The sequence below is a fragment of the Myxocyprinus asiaticus genome, chromosome 12 (genome assembly GCF_019703515.2).
Source record: "Myxocyprinus asiaticus isolate MX2 ecotype Aquarium Trade chromosome 12, UBuf_Myxa_2, whole genome shotgun sequence".
NCBI classification, from domain to species: domain Eukaryota; kingdom Metazoa; phylum Chordata; class Actinopteri; order Cypriniformes; family Catostomidae; genus Myxocyprinus; species Myxocyprinus asiaticus.
In genome coordinates this window covers 6,004,736-6,017,577 of record NC_059355.1, presented here as the reverse complement: position 1 = coordinate 6,017,577, position 12,842 = coordinate 6,004,736, and the positions used below count along the sequence as shown (strand labels likewise).

Sequence of the window (12,842 nt, the reverse complement as noted above, 5' to 3'; positions counted from 1 at the left end):
GCTGCACTTGACAATATAATGAAATACTCTATGACCTAATCCGAAGGCGAGAAAGCGAAAGAGGCTGGGTGCACAGCTGCAGTGGCTTATTTTTCCCTAGGCTCAGCCTACATCACTACATGACTTCGTTGGTATATGTTTTTGACCTATCTGGCTGGCACTGCGATTATCCATTACTATAGCACCATCTCTGGCTGTCAGGAGGAATAAAACAGAAACTTAAACATGCGTGCTCCAGTCCGGACCTGTGCGTTAACTGATGACCACTGCATGAAGTTGCATGAGAGTTGTTAAACTGAGTTTTGCGCAGAGACCGCAAAATCGGTGATTTTACCAAGTTTTATAAAATTTTATCAAAATCAGATGGAAAGCCTGATAAAAATAATTGGTGGGTTGGATTTAAATAGCCATTGCATATACTGTATATGTAAGCAATCTAAAAAAATTATCATTCCAAAGTTGTGATTTTGGAGCCCCCCAGCATCAGGGGCTCATATGCCTGGAATAACCTGCACCCCCCATAAATGACGCCCCTGGGCAGAGCAATCCACAGTTGACAACACATAATCAGCTTTGTCTAGAAAGAATAAATAATTAAAATTTAAATAATTAAATATGATAATAATGATAATAATAATAATAATGATATTAATAATAAGAAGAAGAAGAAAAAGAAGAAGAAGAAGAAGAAGACCAAGAACAAGAAGAGGTAGAAAAAGAAGAAAGTCACATATAAAATGAGATTTTTATATAATTTTGACACATTTCTGGTTTAAGCCCTGCCCATATCGGGTTTATCCGAATACAGATACATATAATTTTGCCATTGCTACAGATACTGATACAGATAACAGCTTGACTGCACACCCATAAGTGGGGTGATACAGTACAATCACAGCAGAGTGTGTCAGATTGTGGTGGTCTGCTCCACTATCTAGCGCTCATAACCAGCCTGCAAGATCGGAATTTTACCATGCAAATTGTGTTCAGCACAGATTTTGAAGTCATGTTTTTCACATTGCCTGATCTGAATAATTCCTTTAGTGAATTGGTTGCTAAAACAGCACAGACACTGCATGCAAATAAACAGCACTTTTACAGAGTGCAATTCATTCTAAATTAATTCACCCCGAAGTGTGTGTTTGGGGGCATTAACATAGGACTAATTTTTGCATAAAAATCAGCTAGATGGAGCACAACGGAATTGAACAGATGGTGCTTTATAGGCACATTTACTCCCATACACTGCTGGTAATGTACACACTCAATACACTCAAGATGCTTATCCTGCTCTTAGATTCATCTGATTGGTCCATTGTTTGAAAACTGACATTGATCAGCTATGATGCATGCCAAAAGTTGAACTTTTTATCTGATGTGTACTTAGACAAACATCTAAAATATTGATGTTGCAGACAGAACACAAGAATACATCCTGAGTGAACGGCCCTTAATTATTATCTAGGGTCTCTTCTCTTCATAATTATTCAAACATTTTCACAGAAGTTTTTTGTGAAACCACTTTATGTATACTGGATTTTGTATGTTTTCAAAGTGGTTACATGTTTACACATTATTAGCTTCCTTTGCTCACCTGTGTGACCTTCTCTGTGACGTTATGTGTGCGATCTTTGACCTTTGGTGCGATGATTGTTTTCTCTGAGGAATGTGGAGAGGATGCTCGCTTGTCGTTGTTGGTCTCTGAGAAGTTCAGTGTGATGAGCGGGATTTTGTTGATGGTGCTGTACTTGGTGAGGTTCGAGTCGGATGTGGATCCCAACAGGCTGGACTTGATCTGATTAAATGGACCTGAAATACACGCGCGCACACGCGCACACACACACACACACACACACACACACACACACACACACACACACACACACACGAGTATGGTGACATTCTCTCTCGCTATTAAAACATTAGCAGCTGGTCTTGCTGCAGTTGCACATATAGTGACATCAACACTGGTACATTTTTATGAGCTAGTTCAACCAAAAATGAAAATTCTTGTTTACACAACCACACATCGTTCCAAACCTGCTTGACATTCTTTCTTCCATAGAACACAAAAGAAGATATTGTATTCTTTTTCATATTTAGGATCATATCAGAGCACTCTTTTAGATATTGAGGATTGAGTCTGTAAAGATCCAAAAATTATTAAAAATAAATAAATAAATAAAATAAAATTAAAAAAAAGCATAATGAAACTAATCAATAAGTCTTGTGCACTGTATTTCAAGTCAAAACTGTTTTTCGATGAAAAACTTACCCTGTCACAGCTCTCAAATCTCAATAAACTCAAACATGGTGCATCATGGCACTTCTCGCAGGTTTGAAATAAATGGTATTACACACGAGAACCAATGTGGTTTGACATTGTGACTTCAAACCTGACACAATACACATTTTCACACAATATTAAACATACAGGAGCATGAATTAAGATTTGAGGACTACAGCAGGGCAGAAGATTTTCAGCCTATAACAACTTATCTCTCTGTATGTTTCACACACAAAGCTTTTGTATTGCTTCAGAAGACTTAGAATCTAGAGCACAACTCACATGGACTACTTTTATAATAATTTTTTGGTGCTTTTTGGTCCCCGTCCGAATTTATTTTTGTTGTATGGAAAAGAGCATTCTACACCTTCTGCAAAATAACTCCTTTGGTGTGCCACAGAAGAAACAAAGTAATACAGGTTTGGAATGAAATGAGGATAAATAAATGATGAAAGGATTTTAATATTTGGGTGAGCTATTCCTTTAAGAATATGAATTTCTTTAAAACCACCACAAAAACAATCAATCTCAATTGCAAACACAAGATACAAAAACATCAGATGCACAGACAACAGAGACATGCTATCAGATGGTTAAATCACAGACAAAAAAGAGAAGCTCTAGCCATACCCCCAGCCATCCAAGAGCGTGACACTAGCCAATGAGAAAAGAGTGGAAGAGAAGGGATGGGGATGTAGAGAATCATTTAACTCTTGAAAAGTCAAAAGGTCAAAGGTCAGGAGAGAATCTGGTATCATCTCCACAACTATTCTGACATTAACAGGTCACTAAACTGAAATGGTGCACACAGTCTTGTATATCAAAATGATTTACGACAAGAATGCGAGAATATAAACAATGCATTCTCCTGCGGAATATATTAACCTTAACACGAGGGCTGGAAAAACCCATGTCAATTCAAAGAGACAGAGAGAGGGAGAAAGAGAATGGGAGTGGAAGAAAAGATAGAGGGATTGAGACCATAGAAGCTGCAGAAGCTCAATCTTTGTTCTTAGAGCATTAACTTGATGCAAACATAAGTTTTCTGTCCCATGCAGTTCCACATAATGTAAATAAGGCATTACACGTGCAAATCTCTTCTCCTCTATCCCTCTGTCACACACACATCTATTATTCAGTATTTTTTTTGAAGGTAATTTGTGATGTGTTTGAGCATTCTTGGTAATTTGGTGCTTGTTTCAGGATCATTCATTTAAGCCTGAGCATGCTTCAGACAGGCAGGCAGGCATGTGCTGATTATTAAGTTACCTTTAATACTACGCCCATTATCTGAGACAGCATCAAGGCACAGGTGGACAGGGTGAAATGAGAGAAATATATAACAGGAGAGACAGTGAAAGGCAGTCAACAGCATCAGTGATAGGTGTATATTGTGCGTGAGGGGCTTTTCAGGTTTAATATCCTTGTGGGGGCCAAAAGTTCTGAAAATGTCCCCAGAAGAATAGTAGAACCTGACAATCCTGTTGGGATGTACTCATGTGAATCTCACAAAACATCTCAAGAACATGTCTAGGTCATAATTTACCCCAGTATAAAAAGAAATGATAAGAAAATAAAAACTATATTAAGGGCCTTAAATGTTTTTTTTTGTTTGTTTTTTTTTTGTTTTTTTTTTTGCATTGTGGCATTTTCATGATGATTAAGCACATTTCCCCCAAAGTTTTTTCTTTCCGAAATGCAAAAGAAAAAAGGAGATTTATGTAGACGTTTTAAGTTGTAAAGTATTTATACATCATGGTAGCATGTGCTGTACCTCTTTTATACTGATTTTTATACAATTATTTTACTGTAATTTTTACTATAATTAAGAAAAAAATACTGTGGGCTTAATCATCATTTGCAATTGTTTTAATGCTAAATATAATTTCTTATTTTTTTATTTCTTTTGATTTTGTGGTGAAATTTGACATGGAATCCAATTTTTGTGAAATCTTAATTCAACCAAAAGTAGAAATAATAAAATAATTTCTTAAAGTGAGGTACTACATGCATTAATAATGATTTTTACTGGATTTAACAGTTTTGATTACTTGAACTATAAAACTCTTAGAAAACATTCAAAACAAAAGCCAGAATTTCTAAACATTTAAAAGTCGTGAAAAGTTTTATATCGCCTTTGTCAGTTACATTAACTTTGGCTAACTTATCTTTTAAAGGCCATCCTCTTAAAGGGGTCATAACATGAGGAATACAATTTTCCTTGATCTTTTGACATGTAAGAGTTCATTGTACTCTAAAAACATACTGAGTGAAAAGTTTGGTACATTCAGATGCAATGTATTGGACGTGTGCTATGAGTAATCCCTGAAAATTAGTTTTTTTATTTTGGTGGAACTGGTTCATTGTCTTCCAACTGAGTTTCAAATATATATGGCTGTATTTGAGGGGCTGCATGATGTTAGTAAATCATAACAGTGGCCATTAACATTGAAGTTTAAAGGAGTCACTGAGACCAAAACTGAGCATTTCAGACAGAGGGCCAGAGATAGGGTGAAAAATAATCATATATTACTAAATATGACTGTTTTGTGACCAAGTCCAACTCCATACCGAGAAAAGAGATGCTCTGCACAGGGGCGAGCTTGCTCTTCTCCCAGTTGACCTGAAGCCCGAGTCAGTCGAGCAGCTGAAGCACAAGGTCCCTGTGCGCACACAAAAGATCTCGCGAGCGAGCTAGGATTAGCCAGTCATCGAGATAATTGAGAATGCGAATGCCCTCCTCCCTCAGCGTGGCCAGGGCAGCCTCTGCGACCTTGGTAAAGATGCGAGGAGACAGGGACAGACTGAAGGGGAGGACCTTGCACTGGTATGCTCGTCCCTCGAAGGCAAACCGAAGAAAGGGTCTGTGTCGAGGAAGGATCGATACATGAAAGTACGCATCCTTCAGGTCGATGGCCGCGAACTAATCCTGATGTCGTACTGATGACAGGATGTGCTTCTGCGTTAACACCCTGAACGGAAGCCAGTGTAAGGCCTTGTTCAGGGCACGCAGGTCCAAGATTGGGCACGACCCTCCCCCTCTCTTGGGCACGATAAAATAAGGGCTGTAGAAACCCTTGCGCAAATCGGCTACGGGGATGGGCTCTATTGCTCCCTTCGCCAGAAGGGTGGCAACTTCCACCCGGAGGACGGAGGCACCCTCGCCCTGCACCATAGTGGAGAGGATGCCACTGAACCGGGGCTGGCATTTGGCAAACTGGATCACATAGCCGAGGCGAATTGTACTGATGAGCCACCATGAGGGGCTGGAGAGCTCTAACCAAGCCTCCAGTCTCCGTAACAGCAGCACCAGGGGGACGACTGGACTTACCGTGCCCGGGCAGGGTGGATCAGGGCAAGGCAGAGTAGGTGCCCCACCTGGAAGACAGTCCAGGGGGACGTGCTGCTCCGCAAGCCCACAACGGTGGCCGGTAACAGGGGTGGGTGAGCGGCCCCAGAGGCCAGCACACTTACCTGTTCACCGGCTGTCTCTCGGAGAACGAGGGAACGGGAGGTATTCACGTTTGCCTGATTGACCAGAAAGAATTCCAACACCTGGCCGTCGCAAGTGTGCTGACCCAGGGATTGAGGAAACTGCTGTTTTTCCGACCATGTGGGCGCCGAGGCCGCTTTGGGCCGCTTTGAAGCCCGTCCGGGGTTCTTGGGGGCCGGCTGACGGGCAGGTGGAGCCGATTTCCCATGGGAGGATCTTCTTCTCTGAGGCCGGCATAAGGGCTCCAATGGTACGGGAGCCGGGGCCGGCACCGCAGGGGAACGGCTCTGGCAAGAAGCAGACGGAGCATGGGAATTCAGAGGCCTGAAGGCCGAGTTGCATTGTGGCAAGATGTGCTTAATCGCCTCGGTCTGCTTCCTCACCATTGAGAACTAATGGGTGAATCCTCGACAGTGTTGCCAAAAAGTCCCCCTTGGGAGATGGGCGCATCGAGAAAGCGGACATTCTCAGCGTCGCGCATCTCCACAAGGCTGAGCCACAGGTGCCGCTCTTGGACCACAAGAGTGGACATTGTCCGGCCCAGGGCGCGTGCTGTGACTTTCATCACCTGTAAGGCGAGGTCGGTCGCAGTATGCAGTTCCTGCATCAGCCCTGGGTCGGTTCTACCCTCAAGCAGATCTTTCAGCGCCTTGGCCTGGTGGACCTACAGGATGGCCAGGGCATGCAGGGCGGAAGCGGCTTGACCCGCAGCCTTGTAAGCCTTTGTCATTAATGAGGAAGAGAACTTACAGGCCTTGGAAGGGAGCCTTGGTCGGTCGCACCAGGATGCACCGCTATGGCATGCTTCACCTGGGTTAGCTCGACATATCCCTTAGCCGCTCCACCGTTGATGGTAGTTAGGATGGACGAGCCCGCGAAACCTGTATGGGCAGCTTTTTTTTTTTTTAAAAAAAAGGTGCCTTCCACGAATTCGTTAGCTCCTCGTGCACTTCCGGGAAGAAAGGCACTGGGGCGGGGCGCTGCCGTGAGTCATGCTCCGAGCCCAGAAGCCAATCATCCAGCCTGATATTCGCAGCCGCCCGGGCAAGCACGGCTGCCATCTCAGCGTCCACCTCATCCTGTGCTCTACCGCCCATGGGCGGGAGCTCAGAAGATTCATCTGCTTCTGATAGCAGAAGCCCACCCTCTGATGCTGCGACTGAAAGCTCATCCTCATTGCGAGCGACACATTAAATCCGCCCTGAGGCGGACCGCCTGTATCGCTCAACAGCTCTTCCGGATAGAATGAGCGTGCTGGGGGATGGGAGGTCTGCGGGGGTTGAGCCAGTGAAAACGCTCCCATATCCACATTGCCCGCGGTGCTTGCCGACCCGGCCGGCTGAGCATCAGCCTAGGACAGAGTGGGTTGGGGAGCAGCCGTGGTGGCTCCTTGCTTCATGAAGAAGGAAGTTAGCCGCGACCGCAACGTTCTGATGGGCATGTTCTCGCAATGAGAACATTACCCTTCCACGAAAGCTGCCTCGGCGTGCTGGTGCTCCAAGCACTCAAGACAGATTTCATGGCTGTCCAGAGGGGAGAGATAACGGCAACATCCAGTAGCGCAAATGCTGAAGGACATCTTTAAAAAGATGTCAAGCCTTTGCGCAAGCTCTTTTAGAAGGAAATATACTCTTTTGAATATACTCTTTTAGCACCTGCGGACTCAGCCGCCGAAGCACCCAGGGGAAGCACAACACTCAACCGTGCGAGGGTGACCACTGATATGCGCCGTAAAATCCAGCAGCATAAGCGAAAGGTGAGAGGACGAACACAATACATACATTCGGCTCTGAAGAAAAAATCTGAATGAGTGCAGCATGCCTTCTCCTTTTATAACCGTATGTCCAGGGGCGGAGAGTGGCACGCAAATTCCACTCGACAGTTCTCATTGGCCTTTTCTATTTTGAGCAAAGGTGATTGGGGCTCTCAAGATCAAACACCTAGTGTCACTACATCGACACAACGTCGAGTGAGTGACAGACAGGGAATTAAGATTTATCTTGCCAATAAAGCTTGATATGAATTTAACCTGCCCAATTTGATCCTATTTAAAAAAAGCCAACTGGAAAACGATTTTGTCCAACTTTTAAATACAGCATGTCCACTATTTTAATGGCATGTATACATACAGTATACTTATATCAAAGATTTACATCTGTAGAAAATGTGTCTAGTTAACAATTCCTGAAAAATCTAAACATGTTAACATGTACATATTTAAATATTTAAAATAAATGATGACTAACTAGTTTCTTTGTTCTTTGAGACAAATCTAAAGTAAATATATTTATGATTATATTAATGTTTGTTTTAATGGACCACGTACTACGATTAATCAAGATTAATTACAGAAAACTGTGTGATTAATTAGTAAAAAATTTTGAATCGATTCACAACCCTAAAAATTATTAAAAAAAGAGTAGGCCTATGTCATGACCCCTTTAAAGTAGCATTTTGGTCCTATAGCATACAATGGATATAAAAAGTCTACACACCCCTGTTAAAACAGCAGGTTTTTGTGATGTAAAAAATGTAATTAAATTAAAAATTTAATTGCACCTTTAATATAAAAATTACAACCTATGCAATGCCACTGAAAACCAAAGTGACACATTTCAGAAAAAAAATAAATAAAAAAAAATAAAAATAGAATAACCTAACTGCATAAGTGTGCACATCCCTGAACTAATACTTAGTTGAAGCACCCTTTGATTTTATTACAGCACTCAGTCTGTTTGGATAAGAGTTTATTTGCTTGGTACATCTTGACCTGGGAATATTTTCCCACTCTTCTTTACAAAAACATTCCAGATCTGTCAAATTGTGAGGGCATCTCCTGTGTACGGCCCTCTTCCGGTCCCCCCACAGATTTTCTATAGGATTCAGGTCTGGGCTCTGGCTGGGCCATTCCAAAACATTAATCTTTTTTTGCTGAAGCCATTCTTTTGTTGATTTGGATGTGTGCTTTGGATCACTGTCATGCTGAAAGGCGAAAGATCTCTTCATGTTCCACTTTCTAGCAGACGCCAGAAGGTTCTGTGCCAAAATTGACTGGTACTTGGAGCTATTCATAATTCCCTCCACCTTCAATGAAGCCCCAGTTCCAGCTGAAGAAAAGCAGCCCCAAAGCATGATGCTGCCACCACCGTGCTTCACCGTGGGTATGGTGTTCTTTTGCTGATGTGCTGTGTTGTTTTTGCGCCAAACATACCTTTTACAATTTTGGGCAAAAAGTTCAAGCTTGGCCTCATCAGACCATAAAACATTTTTCCACATGGTTTTGGGAGACTGGATATAGGTTTTTGCCAGGCTTGGATGTATTTTTTCTTTAGAAAAGGCTTGGTCTTGCCATCCTGCCCCATAGCCCAGACAGATGAAGAATATGGCAGGTAGTTTTCACATGTAGAAAGCAACCAGTACTTGCCAGAAAGAGCTGTGACTCCTTTAATGTTGCTGTAGGCCTCTTGACAGGCTCCCTGACCAGTTTTCTCTTTGTCTTCTCATAAATTTTGGAGGGACGTCCTGTTCTTGATAATGTCACTGTTGTTCCATATTTTCTCCACTTGTTGATGACTGTCTTCACTGTGTTCCATGGTATTTCTAATGCTTTGGAAATTTTTTGTAGCCCTCACCTGAGTGATACATTTCAACAATCTTCTTCTTCTTCTTCTTTAGGTTTTATGGCGGGTTGCGAACCAACTTAATAGGTGCGTACCGCCACCTTCTGTGATGAAGTGTGAAGATAATGAAATCTATATTTCTCCCTATTCCCTATATCCTATATTTTAATCCACTGCACCTAATAAATCTCATTATTGCATTCATTTGTTTCCCCGCATTTGGACCATAATTTAAGATATTGCTTATTATGAATTCTTGACTTCCTAAGGTATGTAATTCTTCCTTAAGACTTCTCCTTTCTCTTTCATATGCAGGACATACCATCAACACTTGCTCTACTGTCTCCTCTATTGCACAAACCTCACATAAACCCGTATTATGTTACACTATGATGTGTAATGTATATTTAAGATTTGAATGTCCTGTTCTTAGATGTGTGAATATAACTTGTTACAATCTACTTATGTTATGAATGATTTTACTTTTTTAAATGCTCCTTTGTACCTTATGATAATGTCTTCCTGTTTGACATGAATCCCAATAAGTCTGCCATTTCCTATTGCATGCTTCCAATACCAAATGTTTCCCTTCTGATCTGCTAAGTGAAACATTATATTTGGTTCATCCACCCTTAATGATTCTTTAGCCATTTTGTCTGCTTCTTCATTGCCTTGAATTCCCACATGTGCTGGTACCCACATGAAATTAATTATTATTCCTATCTGTTTTAGACTGTATAATGTAATCATGATTTCTATTAAAATGTCACTTCTATTTGTTTGATTTGATTGTAAACTCAAAAGAACCGCCATTCAGTCAGAACATATTATTACTTTATCTACTCGTACTTCATAAATCCAGCCAAGTGCCATTAAGATTGCTATCATCTCTGCAGTGTATACAGATGCACCATCTGTTATTCTTCCAAACTTCCTTACTTCAAACTCTGGAACATAAAAAGCTGCCCGTCCTTCCGGTTTCTTGGTTCTTTGAGCCATCGGTGTATACTTGAGGAAATGAATAATGCATACTTTTTTTATATTCTTTTACATATGTTTTTGTATTAACTCCATCCCTTTTCTCCTTAATTCTTTCATGTAGCTTTAAATCAATTTCAAGTTGTGTGAATAACCAAGGTGGTATCGGAGGTATTGCAACTATTGGAGCAAATGACTTAATATCTAGACCATTTTCATTAGCCCATTTCTTTATTTTCCATGCAAAGCCTTTACCTGGTGTATTTATTGTTTCCCAACTTTCAGCAAGTACTCCCCTTACTGGATGATCATTGTTTTGTCCCTGAAGATTAATCCAGTATGCCATAGCTATTTTCTCTCTTCTTATATACAGTGGCATTTCTGACGTTTCCACCTGTAATGCTGCAATTAGTGTAGTTTTAACTGCTCCTAAAATGAGTCTTAATGCTTTAGCTTGCATGATATCTAGTTTCTTTAACACAGTTGCAGATGCAGATTCATATACAATACAACCATAGTCTAGTACTGATCACATAATTCCAACATACAGTATATACCCTTTAATGATTGTTTGTCTGCACCCCAGTCTTGTCTTGCAACCACTCTCATTAAGTTTAATACTTTACTACATTTCTTTATAATATAATCTATATGATCTTTCCAAGTTAACTTTTCATCAAACCACATTCCCAGATCTTTAAACTTAGATAATTTTTCAAACGATGTCCCATATAATTTAAGTTGTTTGTTCTCTTTAATTTTCTTCTTTGTAAATATCTGATAACATGTTTTGGATATTGAAAATTTGAAACCCCATTCTAGAGACCATTTTTCAACTATCCCTATTGCTTCTTGAATTCTCTCCATATTAAAGGATATATTCCTCCCTCTTTTCCACATTATTCCATCATCCGCATATAAAGCCGTGTTAATTCCTGATGACACTCCTTCAAATATGTCATTAATCATAATATTAAATAATATAGGCCTGTTCCATTGGGGAACAATGGGGTGTTCCATTCTCCACTCTTTTTTTTTTTTATTTTCCCCTTTTTCTCCCAATTCCCAATGTGCTTTTTAAGTCCTCATGGTCACGTAGTGATTTGCCTCAGTCCCTCCCTAGCAACCGGGCCAATTTGGTTGCTTAGGAGACCTGGCTGGAGTCACTCAGCACACCCTGGGATTTGAACTAGCAAACTCCAGGGGTGGTAGCCAGCGTATTTTACCACTGAGCTACCCAGGTCCCCAATTTTTTTCAGTTCTCCACTCTTACAGTTTGAGACAATTCATTACCTACTCGAACTTGGATTGTTCTTTCAAATAAAAAAATTAAAACCCAATTATAGAGTCTTCCCTCTATTCCAATTTTCTTCGATTTTAATAAAATAAAAAAAAATTCTCTCCACATGTTGTATGCCTTCTCAATATCAAAATAAACTGCCACTAACCTCTCTTTCATTGCTATTGCTTTCTTAACAGTTTCCAATTTTATTAGTGCATCCAATGTTGATCTACCTTCTTTAAAACCATTTTAATAAGGTGCTGACAATCCCTTACTCTCCAACACATAATACAGCCTATTTACAATCATTTTCTCCATCAGTTTACATAGGTTAGATGTAAGTGCTATTGGTCTATAAACTTTTCAACAATGAGATCCCCTTGATGCTTTGTAAGCTCTTTGTGGCCCATGGCTCTTGTGGTAGCATGCAACCAAGAAGATGTCAGAAAAATCCTACAAAAACAGCTGAGATTTATTTGGAGTTAATCAGAGTCACTTCAGGTGAAGACAGGTGTGTACTATTTCACATGAGCTTGATGACTGGTTGATTCTGAACACAGCCACATACCCAATTATAAAAGGGTGTGCACACTTATTCAATTAAGTTATTCTAAGTTTTTTATTTTATTTATTTTTTCCTCTGAAATGTGTCACTTTAATTTTCATTGGCATTGCATAGGTTGTAATTTTTACATTAAAGGTGCAAAAAGTCTGTTATGATTGAACTTTGTTTCATTTTTTACATCACAAAAACCTGCTGTTTTAACAGGGGTGTGTAGACTTTTTATATCCACGGTATGTACAATCTCATTTTTCAAAATAGGTATAGACCCCTATTATTATTAAAATAATATTTTATAAGATGGTATCTAATTTACATATTTAAAAAAATTAAATTAGTCACAATAGAAAAAAGTTTGTTTTTTTCACAAGGCAAATTGTCATGTTGTTCAAAGAGAAAACGTAAACATATTCACCGAGAACCCTCTTTCAAAAGATCCAAATTTATAGCAATTATTTTCAATCTCATATTAAAAACAACAGATGTCATTGCAAGGTCCCTGCAAAGATAAGTAAACATCTGCATGTTTTAATCTGCATAATTTCAGCTGCTTCGAGGTAACTGGTTGCTGTGATTGATAACTGGTGAGTCAAAGGCAGCACAAATCAAATCACGTCATG

At 40.2% G+C, this 12,842-nt stretch overlaps 1 protein-coding gene across 3 annotated transcripts in view; it reads right to left on the bottom strand.

Moving 5' to 3' along the window:
* The window catches only part of LOC127448924 (potassium voltage-gated channel subfamily H member 7-like), a 117,356-nt gene that overhangs the window by 58,974 nt on the left and 45,540 nt on the right, over nt 1–12,842 (bottom strand). For 2 of the 3 annotated variants that reach the window (XM_051711879.1, XM_051711881.1), the window contains exons 5-7: nt 3,557–3,577; nt 2,918–2,941; nt 1,595–1,809 (exon numbers count right to left, since the gene is read on the bottom strand). In XM_051711879.1, the coding sequence (XP_051567839.1) occupies nt 1,595–1,809; nt 2,918–2,941; nt 3,557–3,577 (260 nt within the window). The remainder of the gene's footprint in view (nt 1–1,594; nt 1,810–2,917; nt 2,942–3,556; nt 3,578–12,842) is intronic. The other variant, XM_051711880.1, reaches the window with a different exon arrangement.